The 20,016-nt window shown below is 42.9% G+C and overlaps 1 protein-coding gene across 1 annotated transcript; it reads right to left on the bottom strand.

The window, feature by feature from the left end:
• Positions 1-4,211: 4,211 nt before the first annotated feature.
• MLN (motilin) lies at positions 4,212-18,356 on the bottom strand. The gene is made up of 5 exons (XM_079980704.1): positions 18,259-18,356; positions 10,718-10,835; positions 9,651-9,755; positions 6,632-6,737; positions 4,212-4,331 (listed from the first exon to the last, which is right to left on the bottom strand). Exons 1-5 carry the CDS (start codon positions 18,339-18,341, stop codon positions 4,324-4,326), a joined length of 420 nt encoding a protein of 139 aa, XP_079836830.1. The 5' UTR covers positions 18,342-18,356; the 3' UTR covers positions 4,212-4,323.
• Positions 18,357-20,016: the final 1,660 nt, after the last annotated feature.

The raw sequence follows: 20,016 nt of genomic DNA, 5'->3' as shown, positions 1-20,016 counted from the left end.
CTGTTATAAGTAACTTTTTTTCTTTAAGAAATAATGGGGTCATAATTTAGATTTTTTTGCTCCAGCTGATGACATTTTAAAGGCTGGCATTAACTGGGATTCTGTTTTTATTTCCGCCTCATTACAAGTCCTGTGGTCTGCCCAAAGTTTATTTTAGTGGCATTTCCCTCTCTTTTTGTCCCAGTCTCATCTAAGGAGGGGGCAGGATTGTGATAAATCTCTTTGGAGGCCTGTTTGCAGCTAGCCATGTATTCTTGGAACAGCAAATGGAGTTTGCCGTCCCAGAAACTGGATGAGCTGCTGCTGGTAAAAATAAATGATTAGAGCCGATGGAGAACAATTGAATGCTGATGATTGGGGTGACTGTGGGAAGAAAGGCTTCTGAACAGTGAGATGGGCTGCTCTGCATACAGATGGAGAATACAACCTGATTCCTGCTCTGGCTCATTAGAGAGGAAGGCATCAGAGACAAGCAATGGCAGGGAATGGAAGACAAAATGTGTGTTTATATACAGAAATGGAAAATAGGTGGCAGGAACTGACTGTAGCCAAATGTTTGCAAAAATTAGGCTCTTCTATGCCATAATTTCAGATTTATGTTGACTGGTAAGGACACTGTGAAAATTATATTGTTTTGCTTTTCAAATTAGGCTGCATTTATAACAGCAGAATCCCACACATGTCTGGTCTGAAACAAGGCTCTTGAAGCTCAGTGGGACTTATTTGCAGGTACCATAGAACTGTAGATTTGGAAGGGATCCCAAGAGTCATGTAGTCCAACCCCGGCAATGCAGGAATCCTGCCTACAGCCATCCCTGTGTGGGCTCAAACCACCAACCCTCTGGGTATGACCCATTGTAACTGTGTGCATACAGTATTGCAATGCATGTTGCATCCTTCAAAACAACTCACTTCCAGGAAAAAGTGCTCTAGAAAAGCAGATTCTGGGTGATGCCATATCAATAGGAAAGAATCCAGAAATGTTCTATCTGTTCAAATTCTCTCTGTATTGGTTCCCCCCTTGCCAAAGCAATCCTTTTATGCATATTACCTTAACAATGAAGAGTGAAAATATATGTGAATGCTATTCAGTTAATATGGAAATGGTGTCCACCATTGGTGACCATAGGAATCAATTAGACCCTCGGAGGGTTCTCATTGAGACTGGCATCCATAGCAAAGTGCAGAGCTGATCGAATGGCATGTATGCCATTTTGGCAGCAATACTTGAGCTCGCTCAATGATTCAGAGTGACAGAAGAATTCACATTAACTTGGAAGTACGAAATTGGATTGGAATTGAATCTGTGTCACACATATCATTTGTCATGGTGCTTCTCTCTCCCCCCCCCCTCCACCTTTCAAACCTTGCTGCTGTTAAGAGCGTGTGCCACCTAGAGAGTGACAGCTCTTCGTCAAATGTCAGGCCTTTAAGTGGCTAGCAATTAATGTAAAATTGAAGCATATCTAAGTTTTCCCCCCAGCAGATTTGTTTACAGGGTTGAAATAAGCACCAGTGTGCATTCCTAGATCCTATAACACCAGGCAAACCATGTTGGCAGGGGAAGACATGAGGGAAGCCTAGAAAGCTGAGAGCTTGTAATAATGATATAGAGTTGATACTCTCGTGAATTGCATGTTCATGGAAAGTCACACGTGGTTAACATAACACCTCAATTCTTCCCTGTTTAGGGAAGTATTAATGTTTGATGTTTTATCATGTTTTTAATATTCTGTTGGGAGCCACCCAGATTGGCTGAGTAGGGCTGACCAGATGGGTGGGGTATAAGTAATTTATTATTATTATTATTATTATTATTATTATTATTATTATTATTAATGCACACAGCTGTGAAAATTGATTTCAAAACGTGTATTTGGCATCCACTGTGAGACAAGTAGGGGAGGTTTGTCCTGCTATACTATTGGCCACTAGAAGCAAAACTATTCTTTGGTCACCACTTGGTGTTAGAGTCTGATGTGCAGGGTTGATTCAGCTGGCTCAACAATAGTGGAAATATCTTTGGAAAGGTGCTTGAGCCTGGAATCCATTCTGACATGCTGCCTTATCTCTCCACACCCATGAACATACTATGCAATAGCTTTGCATGACACCACAATGCCACATCTTAGGATGGTAGCTGTTGCCCTTTTGTCAGCCCATCTGATAACATTGACATAACATCTTGGGTCAGCTTGAACTGCCAAAGATACTCGTTAACACTGGTATCACACATTTAAATGGTTCACATATTGTAGCTCAATAATTTACAAGATAGTTTTGTAAAGGCAGGGCAGGATTGTGTGTGGAGGCTGGCACAATAGCAGTTTCCCTAAAGATGCAGTGAGCTTATCGCTGCAGTGAAATTTGAGCCAGGGACATTCTACCACTGTGATACCCTAGCTCTAATGTAATATGAGCATACACAGTTATTTCTGGTGTGAAGGTTCATGGGATCAGTCAGGAAGCAGGACAATGTTCCTTATTAGCTGAAGGAAAGTTTAGAAGTCAGGACGCTTGTCAGGTGAAGGATGAAAGATCTCTCCATAACTGTGACACCCTCTTTTCTTCCCTCTTAACTTCCCTGTTCCACAGTCTAACAAGCTCACTAATGTTTCGGCTGAAAGCAGAGTAAAATGAGATTGTATGGGACCTTGGTGCTTTGTGGGGAAAATAGGCAGGGATGGATAGTTGTGGATTCTTGACAGCAAATTGTATGGTATGTTTTCAAAACCTTTAGTTAGTTTTCATTATTTAACTCAGAATACTGGTAAAGCATTATGAGAGTTCAGGAAAGCATGGAATCCACTGTCCACGATAAACCACACTTTAGGTCCTCATCTCTCTGACCCATCAACTTGACTTTCCTAGTCCAGCATTTGCAAATGGGAGCATAAGACGCAGGGCCAGATTTAGGTATAATGAGGCCCTAAACTACTGAAAGGGATGTGGGTGGCACTGTGGTCAAAACCACAGAGCCTAGGACTTGCCAATCAGAAGGTTAGTGGTTCGAATCCCCGCGATGGGGTGAGCTCCTGTTGCTTGGTCCCTGCTCCTGCCAACCTAGCAGTTCGAAAGCACGTCAAAGTGCAAGTAGATAAATAGGTACCACTCTGGCGGGAAGGTAAACGGTGTTTCTGCGGCTTGGTCATGCTTTCCACATGACCCAGAAGCTGTATGCTGGCTCCCGCGGCCAATAAAGCGAGATGAGCGCCGCAACCCCAGAGTCGGCCACGACTGGACCTAATGGCCAGGGTTCCCTTTACCTTTAAGCTACTGAAGGTAATGGGGCCCATTATATGTTCAGCTTTTCTTTGTCAACAACAAATTGTCGCTGTTTTTTGTGTTGAATATATGCTATATGGTAATTTTTGGGGCCCTCAAGAGAGTGGGGCCCTAAGCTATAGCTTATTTAGCTTATACGTAAATCTGGCACTGATAAGATGTGGCACTTTGGTGGCCTGCAAAGCTGTTTTATAGCATATACATGAGTTGAGAAATAAGAATGGTATGTCAGGATGGGTTCAGGACTCAAGCTCCATTTACTAGCACAACTGTAAAGGGACCCCTGACCGTTAGGTTCAGTAGCGGACACCTCTGGGGTTTCGGTGCTCATCCCGCTTTATTGGCCGAGGGAGTCGGCATACAGCTTCCGGGTCATGTGGCCAGCATGACTAAGCTGCTTCTGGCGAACCAGAGCAGCGCACGGAATCACTGTTTACCTTCCCGCCGGAGTGGTACCTATTTATTTACTTGCACTTTGACATGCTTTCGAACTGCTAGGTTGGCAGAAGCAGGGACCGAGCAACTGGAGCTCACCCTGTCACAGGGATTCGATCCACCATCCTTCTGATCAGCAAGCCCTAGGCTCTGTGGTTTAGACCACAGCGCCACCCGCGTCCAACTGTAAATATGCACAAATATGCACAGGCAAGCTTTCCTCTCTTCCTGAAGTTGCTGACACTAGGGCTTTATGCCTCATTATAATCATCATAATACATTAGGCCCTGAGAATGGTACAGAGGACAAGCTCTTAATTGCTTGGGATTTGCAAAGTATTTTGATGTTGGTGGAAGGAAGTTAATGTATGTTGCATATGCAGAGTGACTTGTAGTGACATCTTCCTTTCATGTTCTCAGATGTCATTTGGGTCAATCTTTTCAAATGAACTTTGAACAAACTAATCATATATTTAAGTTTCATGCTTTATTATCTTGCATAAGTATTTCCCCCCCCCCCCCACTCCTGACAGCCTTTCTGTTAAGTGGAATCTTGCAAATTTGCAGTTTAGTCTTTCGCTCTTGTCTTCTCATTCCGAGAACATCAATTAACTATAAAGAGAGGAGACAGAAACAACAATGTAAGTTTGTGAATCGATACTGTACAAGATCAAATTTGGATTTTCTTAATCCATCAAATGAAGAAACAAAAGGTGGTTTCAACAATAAAAATGGTTTGAAACTAAGTAGATTTTCGTAACAATTCTCTGTGATAATTACATGGTGTTATTCAGAAGTTTGCTGGAACAAACGAGGTCATAAACTGTGGATAGTGTTCTTGAGGGTAGGGAGGCTTCTTAGTGTGTTCAAGTAAATGCACTTTGAAACCCTCTACAGACCTTTGTGTTAATTGCCTGGCGGTCTAAAGAGGAACATGTGCAGAGACATGGGGGTGGGGAGTTGCATGTGTGTTTTACGATGTTGCATTTCTGGGGGAATGGCTAAACATGTCTATGATGTTAAACTGATCCGCATTTTCAAACAGCAGTAGTAAGCCCTGCTCAGCCCACATGTGTAGGACAGACTACAATCCTACTCTATTAGGCTATTGGGAGTTCTGATTACGATATTCTGAGATTTTAATTAAATTTTCAAAAGAGCTAAGTTGGCACATGTCTTTGAGTACCTGGCTCCAGTTGTGGATGCAGAGGTAATTTGAATATTTTGTCACATCCTATCCAAATGTCTTTAGCTATTCAGTAGAATCCTGGGACTAGTATTTTAATTCCCCATTCCCGCTTTGCATAGCTTGGAACTTTTCAGCAAGATGAGGCTCTCTGATCGTGCCCAAGCTCATGTACATAAACTCCCTTTGATTTCAAGGCTGAAAGATAAGCAATCCTAAAGAGTTATTAACAGCAATATCTTTTTACAAACCCACAGTGTAATTCATTTCCAAGTTTATTATCAGTTCCAGAGAGAAACAGGAATAGCTCACATGAAAATAATGCATAGTCCAGTCTGAAGCCCTTGATTCATTGCGTACCATAACCACACAAAACTCCAGGTTTGCCACAGAAGTGCAATATAGGAGAGCAACTCCACAGTTGATAAAAATGGGCACAGAACAATGGTAGGGTGTGTTTTTTTTGGTCACATATACGATTTTCAGTAGGGACGCAGGTGGCACTGTGGGTTAAAGCCTCAGTGCCTAGGACTTACCGATCGAAAGGTCGGCGGTTCGAATCCCTGCGGCGGGGTGCGCTCCCGCTGCTCGGTCCCAGCGCCTGCCAACCTAGCAGTTTGAAAGCACCTCCGGGTGCAAGTAGATAAATAGGGACCGCTTACCAGCGGGAAGGTAAACGGCATTTCCGTGTGCGGCTCTGGCTTGCCAGAGCAGCGATGTCACGCTGGCCACGTGACCCGGAAGTGTCTCCGGACAGCGCTGGCCCCTGGCCTCTTAAGTGAGATGGGCGCACAACCCCAGAGTCTGTCAAGACTGGCCCGTACGGGCAGGGGTACCTTTACCTTTACCTTTACGATTTTCAGTAGCTGATGTATTGCCACAGGTCCAAGCAGGTTTTTTTTTGCTTGACCCATACTTTCTAGGCATGGATCTGAGTGGTTTCCCCCTTGCCTTGCTCCTTTACCCAAGGAAAACCTGACGCAGGTGGCACTGTGGTCTAAACCACTGAGTCTCTTGGGCTTGCTGAATCCCCGGTTTGAATTCCCATGACGGGGTGAGCTCCCATTGCTCTGTCCCAGCTCCTGCCAACCTAGCAGTTTGAAAGCATACTAGTGCAAGTAGATACCACTGTGGCGGGAAGGTAAATGGTGTTTCCATGCGCTCTGGCACTCGTCATGGTCCTCCAGTAGCGGTTTAGTCATGCTGGCCACATGACCCAGAAAACTGTCTGTGGACATACACCGGCTCCCTTGGCCTGAAAACGAGATGAGCGCTGCAACCCCATAGTTACCTTTGACTGGACTTAACCATGCAGGGGTCCTCTGCCTTACCTTTTACCTAGGCATGGGTCTGAGTGGTTTCCCCCTTGCCTCACTCCTTTACTCAAGGAAAACCTGATCTTTAGTGCTAAATTGGAGCAAATGTCAATTGAGTGGATAACCATATTGCTGTTTGCTCTGATTGAATGCCAAAGGAGTGGTTTTCCCTGGAGGAAAGCAGTAGGACAAAAGGCCACGTGGATGAGGCCTAAGTGGGAAAGCATTGTGCCAATGAAAAATGTGGCTGGGGTGTACTTTTTCTTGACTGCAATCACTGCTGATAGAAGAAGGATTTCTGATCTTTGGTCAGGAGTTTTCTAAAAGCAAGTCAACATGACACAAAAGCTATTCCTGGAATTTCTGCGCCGAGGACTTCCAAGGAAAGGGAGAGACAGATAATATCGTACCATTCTGAGTATTGGGTAACATCTCTGTTAGGAGTTCCTTCAGGACATCTTGATATTTTTCCAGCTGTTTGGACAGATGTATTCCTATTTCTACTGGAGCAATCAGCTGTGAAGAAAAGCAGGGTTAAAATGCAAGGAAAAAGCAATGTTTCCACAACTTTCTGCCTCACACACGCTGAAGGAATCATTAGTGTTGAATCATTTGTTATTGCTTAAAGGTATTTCCTGATCCAGTATTTTAGCATTTGACTTTGTGACCTGTGGAGCAGGGTTAAGTTGCTCATTGAAAGGGAGGTTGCAAAAGCCAATGCCAGTTGTTTCTCATCTTGTAAGTCTTGACAATTTATCAAGTTTTTAAAAGCTCAAAGCTGCAGTCCAGTACACCATGCACCATTTGAAATCAGTGGAACTGTGATCTGGATTGTGGTTGAGCCATAGGCCTTAAATTAAAATATGTCAAGAATCTCACATAAGGAAATATCCGGTCCGCATAGATGCAGACAAATTCCTGAAAAACAGAACTTCAGGATAAGACTTCTGGGAGCAAAATTAAATAATATGAACTCCATATTTAGTCATGCTACCCAGTTTCATGATTTTAAAGCACTTCCAATAGGCAATCCAGCTAGATGGATTAGAAGAATGAAGATTTTGGTGTGGTAAATCTGAGATGGATGGGAACTTGATCACAGGTCTTGAGTGGTTGGACAAGCTTAATTTATAAAATTACTCAACTACAAAAAAGTCTTCATCTACTGAGGCTTGCCAATATTGAATAGAGGGTAGTACCTATACTTTAGGGACATGGGAAGCCACATTATCCTGAGTTAGACCACTGGTCCATCACTTTGGTATTGTCCACACTGGCTGAAAGCATCTCTTCATGGCTTTAGGTAGGGGTTTTTCCTAGCCCCACCTGAAAACATCAAGGATTAAACCTGCAACTTTCTGCTCTACTCCTGAGCCACAACCATTTCCATTTTCAGAACACCTTTGCTTGCAGTAAGATCAGTGAGAGGGATGTGGAGGTAAATTTGGCCTTGGAAAAAAAGACACCTGTCTACATTTTTGAGGTTTGCCATTAACATAGTGTTGCTTCTGGAAGAGTTAGTGGAAATTTCACATCACAATATGAACATAAAGTATATTAATGATTATGAAGGAGACTAAACAATGAAGTAGATGAGAGATGCATAAACAGTAGATATGAAGCAAGTGTTGCAGTTAATCAGTAAGCTGGTGGTTGGGGGAGACAATTTCCTAAGCCAAGTTGTAATTCACAATAGTAGCTAGGAAGGACAGCTCCTGAAGCCTTTGTAGCTTTGTAATTCTTAAAAAGGCCAATTTGTATGTGTGACTTGACTGTATCACATCCTGTTAGGATTTCAGCTGTACAGAACACATTAAAGCACACACCTTTTACGTAGGCACAATATTTCAACAAATATAAACTGGCATTTCAGACTGCTCTCAAGCCATTTCCCTACTTTCATTTAGATTGTTTAAGGAAATTAGTCAACTTCATATAAATAATCTCAGGGACCTGTATTTGAATAAGAGGAACAGTCATATTTTTCTTGTGATTTTTGATAATTTCTCTTTCATTCAGCTCTAGTGCCATTCTAGGGACTAAGTGATAGTTTTGATATAAGTAAAAAAGCTGCTCCTTTTCCCTTATGGGGTACCCAAGAGCCCATATAGAGTTCTTTTGTAGGTTCTGATCTTTGCAACATTGTGCTCCCCCACATACAACAGGAGGAGGCCCCAGAGCCACGCGTGCAAGCCCTTCTATAGACATTTTAAATTGCCCGCCCTGGAGTCCAAGACCACCCCCCAGATACATCATACCTACATTATAGAAAAGGCGGTCTACAACAGAAATCTGAGTGCGTTTTTTTATCTCCTGTCTGACAAGTTACCTGATTGCATTATCTGGGTTTTGGCCACTCTTTGGTTATTATAACTACTTAATTCCTGAACCTAGGTCACAGGTCACAGGCTCACACTCTGTTCATATCTTGAATGTGCCCTTAAAACAGGATTTGTGAGGACAGGATTTGTGAGGAAAGAGACAATGGGGAGGTTTCCCACTCTGACCTTGCAGAGAAATATTTGAGGTCAATTTGTTCAGGACCTAATCTGTGGGGTTTCAGACATGTGGTTTATATATACAGTTATATATATATATATATATATATATATATATATATGACCTTAAAATTCTTATAAGAGTTTGTTGTAATAATAGCATTTGTTGAAATTGATTGTCCCACAGATTCCCTTGGAATCTTGCAAGGCATTGGATGGATGGATGGATGGATGGATGATACAAATGAATAATAAAAAGTTACAGAGAAGTGAGGACAACAGTGAATTTTTACCAATGAAAGCAGAGATTCTGCCCAATGAGAATTGAAATAAGCTTGCCTCTTCATCAGTATTTAACCTCCTAATCAGTATGATGCTTTGTCTCATATGTTAGAAGAACTACCTGCCTGTACCTGTCTTGTTTGTTTGTTTGAAAGCATTTGTAAGCCACTTAATACTTTTAAAATCTCTAAGTGGTATGCAATACAAGAAACAAGCAATATCATTAAAATGTAGCAGCCTAAAACCACAGAAAAGCAAATAACACAAAAATCAAGGGAACTGAATCACATAAAACAGAGTATAACCTTGTGGGTCAGGGAAAGCCAGGACAAAAAGTTCATGAATGGTATTCAACTAAGTTTGGACCCCCCCCCCCAGCACAGGTATCATATATGCACATCTATGTGCTTCATTCAGCAACTTGGCTGCAGCATTCTGCACCATCTGTAGCTTCCGGTCCAATCCCAGTTGTAGTCCACAGACTCACTCATATAGTCTCTGTCTTACCAGGATTCAATCTCATCCAGCCCACCACTGCATCTAGGCACTGTTTTAAAAAAGTCATGGCCTCTCATAATTAAGGTGCAAAAGAGAAATAGAGCTGGGTGTCATCAGTGTAATGGCTGACATAATTTGGAGCACAATTTACCTTGATGATCTGTCCTTCATCTTCTGAAAGCTCAGGAAAATCTCCTGTGTCTGATTGCTGCTGCAAAGTCAGAGATTTCTTCTGTGCTCGGTTCCTCTCTTTCTCCTAGGGCCAAACGACAAGAGATATTAAGAATGGCACTTTGGGGTGGGTCACTGTATGAGAACCAAGTTGGCTATGTTGCCATTTCAAATGAATATAACAATGGTGACAGGCAATAGCAACTGGTCACAGCATCTCTGTCAACAAAATCTGGCTAAAGCTCACTGCTTGAGCAGTGTCACTGCCCTGAACCAAAATTCTTCAGATGCAAAGACTTCCTACAACATCATTTCCAAGGAGAAGCTTGCTCCACTCCATGGTCCTTTGAATTTAAGTCCGATGGCACTGGGGTCCTCATCTCATTCCTTGAACCCCGAGAAGATATCACTGCTACATTACTCTGATTACTGGATCACAGACTCTTCTGATGATCAGGAGAGCCCCAATGAGCTTTCTCCAAAGCAGTCCCCACAGCTTGAAACCCCACTGCCTAGAAAAAGCCAACAGCTGCAGCAAAAGGCACTGGCGTTTTAACTGGCAAGATCTGGCACTCATGGACTACGCTGGTCAGATTGTAGAACTTTGCCAGCTGCTCTAAAACACTGCTGAGACAGCTTGCATTTTCTGTCCATGGTTCTGAACCAGCAGCTTCACCCTTATTCAGGGTCCTGACCTTGCCTTACTTTTCTGTCTGTTCCTGGGCTTATTGAACTCCTGTGGGCTTGGGCCAGAACTTCCATTGGTGGTGGACATCACCATGGATCATGCCAAGCAGGAGGTGGAGAAACAGTTGCAGAATGGTGAGCATATAAGACTTCCCAGTACTCTTTTTAATTCTGTCATAGGAATATATGAAGCTCAGTAGACTGGCAGTAGCTCTCTGATGATTCAGACAGGAACTTTATTCCAGCCCTGTCTGGAGATACCCAAGACTGAACCTGGGACCTTTTGTATACAAATCATGCATGTTAACATTGAATTGTGGCATTTCCTGAACACTGGCACACTGTTTTCCAGATACCAACCTGCATTTTTCTGAAGTCATCAGGAGTGTAGAAGGCAAGATACCCTTCACTCTGTTTAGCCAGCATGGCTACCATGTAGAGGAACAGAAGAGTTACCACCACCTTTCTTGGAACCATCCTAGAGCATGACAAAAATAAACAAATAAAAATACATGTGATTGGCCATAGACTTGCCAGATACCACATGTGACTTTCCAATCCAGGTTTGGTGGTCTTTTCCACCATGAGAATCTACATGCCAGAAATTATGGTCACAGTTAAGGCTGAGCGGCACTCTCTGGCGAGTTCGGCTGGACATGATTGTGGCAGCTCAACCAGCCAGAGCTGCAAAGAATCTTGCACAAAAGTGATGTCCATGCGTCCCACTATAGGTTTTCCAGTCCTCTATACCAGGAATGTGAAACCTTTGAACATCCCAATGCCACTCTACTACAACTTCCACCAGCCCCAGCAAACATGACCAATGGCCAGGTTTGGTAAGAGTTATAGTTTGGCAACATTGGGCCAAACACCAGATTATTTTGTTTTTATTTATGGCATTTCTATCTCACTCTTCATCACACATAATCTAGGGACAGGTCACAGCAAGCTGAAATATAACACCCGATAAGAACAAAATGGAAAGTGCTTAAAAATATTACCACCCCTCCTCTGTTAAATACGTTAGTCAGAATAGCCATGTAACACAGCGTAATACAACAAAGAAGTGTTTGGTAAGCTGGACTCTTCAGCAGGAATGGGGAACCTGTGCCTCTTTTCATGTGGAACTCTAAATTCCTTCAACCCCAGACAGTGTTGCCAATGGGCAGGGTTGATGGGAGCTGGAATTCAAAAATGTCTGGGGGGCGGGGCTACAGGTCCCCTGCCCTTGCTCTAAAAGATGAAATAGAAAGCTGGTTCCCTGTTTAGAACATGGAAAGCACTATATAGGGAGAGCAAAATATGATCTGATGGCTGATGATTAATAAGCATTTATTAGTTATTCAGCAAGTCAGCTGAAAAGCGTTCATAAATCTGCAATTTACAGGCGAAACTGCACACCATCTGAAACTGCTATTATATTGCTTAGGACTTTGCTTGCTAGAATTGAGATAATGAAGCAGGAATGTGATGCAGTAAAGTGTATCTGGAACTACATCTTTTGCCTAATAAAAAACCCACCTCTTTTCTCAGTGGCCATTCATATTCCAGAAAGTAAGTCATCAGAGCAACTGTATAGGTAGGGGAATTGACTCTGGACTTCTTCTAATAGTTTGAGAGCCTAAAGCTGCAATCCTATACTCACTCAATAATAAACCACATCAAACTGAACGGGGGCTTACTTCTGAGTATACACACACACAGGAGTGCACTGTTTTTGTAGCATTCAAATTCATGCTCCTCAGGAAATGGCAACTGGATGACTCAAGATGCAAAGTTCTGGAACACAACCCAGACAACCTTCTTTGCTCACATGCCAAGTGGATTCACACACAGCCATTTCCACTTCTGTGATCGTGGGGCTTGTGTGCTCCTGTGTTACCTCTTCCTGCATCTTGGTGCCATTATTCCCAACACCTGTGGGCAGCATCTCAAGATCCATTTGAGAAAGCTGACCTGTGCTTGCTGGCACTTCAATGGAATTATGAAATTGTGTTTCATGTGAACTGATGCATTGTCCTGAGCTGAAACAAGGACTTGGGGGAGACCTTGGTTGTGTTTTCTTCTCTAGCTACCAGATTACACCAAGACCCAGGGGTATTGACAGGAAGCTTTTATAACAGTTGACCAACACCACTGGCTTGTTATAAGGAAAAAACCTACTGCATTTATAACCGAATCTCCAGGAGTTTTAAATTGCTGTTCAATGTTGCTAGCTATGCTGTAGATTTATAGCTGTGTTTCAGAAATCTAATCATTCAAGTACGGGAATGTGCATGAGGGTTTTGCATCTTTCCTCCTTACCATTTGTCCCCTGATGAGAAAGCTCTACTGGTTTTGGCAGAGAAACATATTGCTTTCCCTATTAGTATTATTATAATTCCCCCCTTTTTTTCTTTTCCTCCGTAAGCCTCACAGAGGGGAAGAAAAAAATCAGACAGCTGTGTCACAGTCCCTAATCTTATAAGAGACCTAATAAGCTCATCTGGTCAATTCCCATTGGTGCGCTGAGCTCCTTAATAAACCTTGATAGGTTGTACAGAGCTAAGAACATGGTTTGTCACTCTCACTCTATGGGAGCCTGACTTTAAGGGGCTGCTGCAAACCAGTTTTCGACTTGACTGGACAGCAATACCACATCACAAGGAGGATTTATATAAACATTCAAGAGCCTTTTAATTATTAAATGCTCTTTGTTGAACAAATTTAATGAAGCATGGTCCAAGTACTTAGAAGCTTTGCTCATTTTTATCCTGAGACTTAATTAATTTTTTTAAAAGTGCTTTTGGCATTATTCAAGTACTGCTCTTGGGTCAGATTTAGTTCTAAACCAAGCCTTTATGTACCAATAAAATTGTGCAGGATCTGAAACCAATATTGTACAGCACCTAAAAACTAATTCTTCTGGTGCATTTATTACCCAGATGTATTAAGGCATGGAAGATGAAAAAGAACTGAGCATGGTGCCATTTATATGACATTCCTCTGTGGAGTTTTGGGGGAGTACTTTAATTTAGTACATCAAAAATCCAAAATTTTCATTGCACCCAGGAATCTTGATCTCACACCTACCTGCTCAGGTGCTACAGGGTCACCCAGGATGTGCTGCAGTACTCACATGAAAAGTTGAAAAGCTAGTGCAAGAAATGTTGCACCTCATTGTGCACAATGCACATTTTTGACTGCACACAAGAGCACAAACCTGAGAAGTATCTGATGTAATTACACCTTTAACATGGATGAGGTGGGTTTCACTTCTATTCTTGGATCATGTTCCATCTAGATCAGAGATAGGGAAGCTGTGGCCCTTCAGATGTTGCAGACCTCTAACTCTCATCTGCCCCAGTCAGCATGGTCATTAGTTGGGGATATCGGGAGTGTCCAACAATATCTAGAGGACCACAGGTTTTCCATCCCTGATATAGATACTGGTCCAGATCACATGTTCAAATGCAGAATAATAAAGGAAATTGTGTCACAACAACTGCATGGCTACAGATGCACAAGGTGTTATGATCCCCGAATCCAGCAACAATTCAGACACAGAACTGGAGGCTGCAGAGGCACCAGCTAAGGAGCTAGATCAAGGAGCAGGGCTCTAAACAGACTGCTCAACATCAGGAGACCACTAGAAGTCCCCAGAAGAACCTTTCATTACACCAGGGCTTGTAGAACCAGAGCCAGAATCCTCAAGGGCACCATCCCATGAGCCTGAGGAACCAAATGCCTCCCACACTACCTCACTGGTACAGCAGTGCAGGGCACACATCAGTCAGGAGGGCATAGAATGGAAGAGAAGCACCTTTCTTCAAGCCAGAGGGTTCAGCCTTTAAGAACTTGAAGTTCTCCACATAGGGGCAGAGCCTAGGAGAAGCAGTCTGGAGTCAAAGGCTTAGAAATCTCAGCCTGCTGTCAGTTTCTGTTATAGCAAGCTACCTACATGGAACTATCCAACATTAAATCCCTCACTACAGGGGAGGCCCATCCCATTTCACCACCTGAGGCACTCCCCCCCTCCCCCATCAAAGCCTTTCTTACCAGGATTGCATGGTGGTGGCTTCTGGCAATTTCTCATGAGAGTTCCGCGAGATCTCACGAGATCTCATCAGAAGCTGCCACCTTCTCTCCTCACTTCTCCAGCGGCAGCAGGGGCAGGTGGGGCATCCGTGGGGCAGATTCTGCCACCAGGGCAGCTGCCTCAGTCTACCTTATGGGCTGCCCAGCCCTGCTCACAACTCTCTGAAACATTGAAGAACTGTTTCCAATGTGGACAATACTGATCTAGATGGATCAATGGTCTGACTATATAAAGCAGATTTTTTTGTGATCCTACCATAAGGCTCCCAATGCATATTTGCAGGGGCAAATACCCTTTTGAAATCCTGCAGATGATAAAGCAGCTTGGAGGTCAATGTAGAGTGGAGAGGTGGCTGACAAGGAAAGGGGTAAGCACCCACTGGCCCCAACACTACACCATTACTTCACAAAGCTGCATTCTCTGCAGGTAGGTGGATATGAAAGGGCCACTAGGAGTTTGTTACACACTTAGACATGCAATGTCTAATTTGTCACTGAGCAGCCAAGTGCAAAGGAAGACTGAGCTTTTGTTGCTCTAATAGTAGAATCTAACCAGTCCTCATCAAGTCACACAAAAACTGGGCTAGTGGGAGCATGTCAGGGAGGAAGTTATACTTTTAGTAATTGTCCCTGCTTCTCTCGTAGAGCTGTTGCCACGATCCTGGAACTCCTGCACCTGTATCTGTATATTCAGTGGGAGAAAAAGCAGTCATTTGCATATTTAGTTCGTAATGCACTGTTTGTGCCAATTAGTGCCCCCCTCCAACCCCCTCCGATTGCTACTGGGAACCAACAGATTGCAATAAATCACTATTTTGCATGTGCTCTTTATTTGCAAACCACTTAACCGCTGCCGTTATCTTCTTTTTACATTAGCACTTCCATCCTTCGTTGGAACATTTGGAGCAACCTTCATTCATTTCAAATGGTGCCCTTAAATAAACCCATTTCTTTAAATAATTGCTGTGTTTAGTCCCCCCCCCCCAAGAACCTGACAGTTCAGAACTATTATTTTGGCTATTTTTGAACCCAGTGATGATGAGCTTTGTTTCCATTCTGCTGCACATTTGGCTGTGCATTATTTCAATGGACACAGTGTGCACAGCACATCAGAAACCGGAAAACGTCCAGTTTCTAAAAGATTAAAATAAAATGTCTTCCTTGAATAGGAAGAGAGACAAAAGGTCGACATTTTTCATCAGGTAAAAAAAGAAGCAGCAGCATATATTCTATTTCCTGACCAGCTGTCATGCCTGCAAATTGTTGCTAGGGACCAGAACCCCAGAGTAAATTTGTGGATTCTGCTTCGAGCCAATTGCACCATAAGGTTGAGGGAAGTGTGGTTTGCTATGATTTGAAAGGGTGCTGCCCAGATCTATATAACACAATCTGCCTCTCTTTCTTTGCACAATGTTACCTTTGCATGATTGTGCTTTCGTGCTACTTTCTTTGTAATTTCAGCATAACACTGCAGAGCCTCAAAGCCAGTTAGCTTCCCCCTTGCTCTTGACTAGCCTTGCTGTTTCTCTGCTACCGGGGAAAGAGCCCCTAGTTTTTCTGTTGTTTGATTGGTGAGACTACGGATTGCCCCTTCCTTGTTTTGCAAACAGGGCACGTCTTTCAAACATTAACACTGCAGCTCGGTGCCTCCCAAGGCGAATAGTGTGTTTGCTGTTTGTAAATTAGCTGCACTGGTAACATTTTGAAAAGGTGTGATTCAAAATTGGACATCTTCGGGGCCTGATTCCCTTTCTCTGACCATTTTTTCCAGGTGTCATCGTGCACATTGGTACAAAACAAGGGGGAAATTAATGTGGAGGCAGAGAAGGAATTGTAGGCCAACACTGTCTCTTTTGTTTAAACATTTGCTTTTCCCCCTCTCCTCTACCCAGAAAGATTAGAATTGGGGAGCCAAACTAGACATAACATTTGCCAGGTTCATTTTTCTTTAACAAATAGGCAACTTGGGGAGGGGGAGCTGAATTCGGACCAGGTCAGGGAGGCATGGGAGTGTTAACCCTTTGTCCACACCATGGCCTGGGGTTGAAATCAGACTGTTTCCCATGCCTGCCTTTTGCAATGGGAATAAAACTCCCATCAGTGTCAAGGAGGGATTTCTTCCTATTGAAAATAGCAGGTGTGGGGGTGAACAATTCCAAGTGGGAAACTGGTGGGGGCAAAGGGTTAAAGGTCTCTGCCCATAGTGGCAAGGTCCCCCAATTCAGCTTTTTGTTGAGGAAAAAAATCAACCATGCAAGGGCAAGCAATGTGTCAAACATCACATTTATTTTGGACCAACGTTGTTCCTACTCTTAAGCAATTTTTGATAGTCTGTTTTCTTCTTTTTCCAAATTCTGTACCTTGAAAGAGTTGCACATTGCTTCTCTGTTTATGATTGCCTTGCCTTCCCCTATTGTTCCCCTCGTGTTGGATTTCAGATTGTATGCTCCTTGGGGCAGCTGGGACCTGTGCTATTGTGCTCTGTGAAGTGCCACACACATTGATGATAATTTTTTAGCCATGTTCAGTCAGCAGAAACTCTCCCCATGATCAGAAACGGTGGTAAGTCAGGATTCTCACTCTTATGGAGGTTTCTCATACCTTCATGCTAATCATGCAAAGATCTGAAGCACAACCTGCTTGTGCCTGAGGACACTGGGGATGGTACTTAAGTTCATGCATGCCCCTGCCCTCATCAGCAGTTTAACATTTCCCTGGTTTAACATTTTGCGTGCTCAGGCAAATGCCTGGATATAGCTTTAGTGTTGGGGTTAAATGACATAGCATCACAAATGTGTGGCTGCTGCCAATTCACATTGCCTTGCAGATCTCCTGGGTGATTTTAATTAAAGAAGATGCATTACATGATAATGTGGAGCTTGTTATTTCCCTTCTCTACTGCAGTGCCTGCTCCTTAGAATGGGACATAGAAACTCTGAAACAGTGAATGATAATGGGGATTCTGTGACCCACCCTGGGTATTGCTGGACTACAACTCCCATCAGTCTCAACCAGCTTGGCCAATGGTCAGGGATAATGGGAGCTGGAATCCAGCAACAACATTTGGAGGGTCACAGCTTCCCCATACTTGGTGTAAGGGATGGGGGAGAAGGGGCCAAATGTGGGAATGCAAGTAGCTTTCCAAAAACGATAAAATAAAAAGTCATATTTAGATTTGACCTTCTGTCCAAAACTAACCACAGTCCTCATTGCAATGTGATAGTTGCTTTAAAATGGTTTTTATTCTTATAAACTGCTCAGAAGACCATTTGGGCAATGGAGGTGGCTATAACTACAAGCAATGAAAGTTCAGAAGAGATAAGTGTATAGAAAAGCAATGCATATGTGCCAGAGACTCTGTTTTAATAAGGCATCAGCTTTTACAGGTAAGGATTTAATTTATCAGGTACACAAAGTGGACTGTGACACTGAGAAGATGCAGATGTGATGGGATGTTCTAACTGCAGAGTCCCAATCATTGTAATAATATTGGTGTGGACACAATGGTAGCCTTTCTTGACATCACTAGAGTGAAATTCACCCATACTTTGAGCCTCCACAGAAGATCTGTGCATTGTCAAGAATTTTCTAAAGTATGCTTACATTGCACAGAGATCGAAAATGGTTTTTTCAATTATTATTCACACAGGGAAAGAAGCCAGAAGCCCATTCTTGTTCAGTTGTCCTGGGCTTACAGAGTGAACATTCTGGGCCACAAAACAGAATGAAATATCCATATAAGGAGACATCTGAGATCCCTAAACTCCACTGTCTCTCCACGGAAGATTTACATTGCATAGAAATGAATGGGCAGAAATGCTTACCTAGTGAATGTGCTGCCTCCTTGTCTGTGGAACAGTGCTCTGCAGATTCCCCTTGCCTGTTCTTCTCCCTGGTCTGATCTCATTGGCCTTTATATAACCATTACCAGCTCCTAATGACATCAACAGCCCTTGTCAGTATTCATGGCCCTTGAATACATTGGATTGATTGGAAATGTAGGAACATAGAAATGGTTTTGTTGCACATACCAGGTAAGAATCCTGAGTTTCCAAGGAGCGTTGCTTCCCTTGGTTGCTGCCACTGGGAATTCTGGGCTGTGCTTTCATCCCCATCCCTTTCCTCGCCTCCTTCCCAGTGATTTTGTTAAAATGTTTGATCCACAATCCTAAATAATTGTAAACACTCACAACGCCATTTGAATTCAAGGAATGGCCTTTTCATCTTAGTGACAAAGCTCTTGCTGAGCGTCTCTTAATGCAACATTACATATTTTGGAGCACATCTTAAAAACGTACACTGTGAATGCAACAAATATGTTTGCAAATACAAGTTTATGCAGAGGTATACGCATCAGAATGCCAGGCTTGGCTGCAGCTCCCTGACAACTTGCTGACAAACCCAAGTTTACTTTGGGTAACAGGGGTGGGGAATCTCAGACTTGAAAGCCAAATGTGGTCCTTCAAGCCCCTCTATCTAGCCCTCAGCATTGTCCCCAGAGCACAACTGAATGTGCTCCTTGCCTGTTGTCTGGCTCAAATGTGTGATGATGCCTCTTGCTTGACTGGATAGAGGTTGCAGAGGTGGCTGTGTCGAAACCTGTGACTTTTGCTTGGCTGGAATGTAGCTTGCCACACATGCTCTGCCCAGTTTTGTATCTGGTCCTGAGCACCACGGACATGTGCCCCCACCCCCCAGAAGGTGGTCCATGAATAAATGTGGCCATGGGCTGAAAGAAGGGGTTTCCTTTCCTTGCTGTAGAACATGGGCCAGGCTTCAAGCCCGTGAATCTTGTCGACCATTTTCTGTGTTCTAGAGTAGCTGGCTTGATTTCCTGTTACTTAATCTGCTAAGTCTTAATATCTATAATTAGGCTGTGCAGAATTTCATACCAACAGAGAGTACATCCATGTTTGTTTGTAAAGGAAGTCTTTCAGTGTTTATCAGTTTGGATGAATTGTGGAAAATTACAGCTTTTAAGCATTTTTTTTTAACCACTTACCCATATCTTTTAAGTATTACAGAAAATTAAGGTGTCACTCCATAATTATGTAAACACTGAGATTCTGAAAGTTAAATCTTTACCACTGTCAGAAATGATAACTCACATTACTTACACAAAGCTGTGCCAAATAAACATTTTTAATTCAATGTATCATCATCTGGAGTGTGCAATTCATTTTTCCCCCTCATGGATTACTTTGCCTAGACATACATGACACTGATTTATGATGAACCTTTCTATTTAATGCTTTGTACATACATGGTAAAAGTTACTTACAAATGGGTAGATCTTCCAAGTCTGCATTTCATTCTGTTATTGAACTATTGCCCTGGGGGGCTATTCTTTGAAGCCCAGACACTTGAAACTGTAATCTCAGCTTTCTTCCTTTCATTAGTCTAAGTGAGTGTGTGTAGCCCTGAGGTGAGTGGGAAAATGCATCAACGTATGAAGGTAGCAAACTTCCTCTGAGACTATCTATCTATATCTATCTATGTATCTATCTAATCAGTCAGCCACTTCCATTTCTTGATACACTGTACAGTGGAACTGTCTGAGTGCAGATGGCCTGGAAAATCTG

The sequence above is a fragment of the Podarcis cretensis genome, assembly GCF_951804945.1.
Source record: "Podarcis cretensis genome assembly, chromosome: 6".
Lineage (NCBI taxonomy): Eukaryota > Metazoa > Chordata > Lepidosauria > Squamata > Lacertidae > Podarcis > Podarcis cretensis.
This window is presented reverse-complemented; position numbering and strand designations above follow the sequence as displayed.

What these genes read in the sequence shown, in the direction of transcription:
- MLN (XM_079980704.1), bottom strand. Translation starts at nt 18,341, where the DNA reads ATGAGATCAGACCAGGGAGAAGAACAGGCAAGGGGAATCTGCAGAGCA. An exon ending in GGAGGCAGCACATTCACTAG is followed by an intron (nt 10,836 to 18,258) that starts GTAAGCATTTCT and finishes GTCATGCTCTAG; the next exon opens with GATGGTTCCAAGAAAGGTGG. An exon ending in ATGAAGGACAGATCATCAAG is followed by an intron (nt 6,738 to 9,650) that starts GTAAATTGTGCT and finishes TTTTCTTCACAG; the next exon opens with CTGATTGCTCCAGTAGAAAT.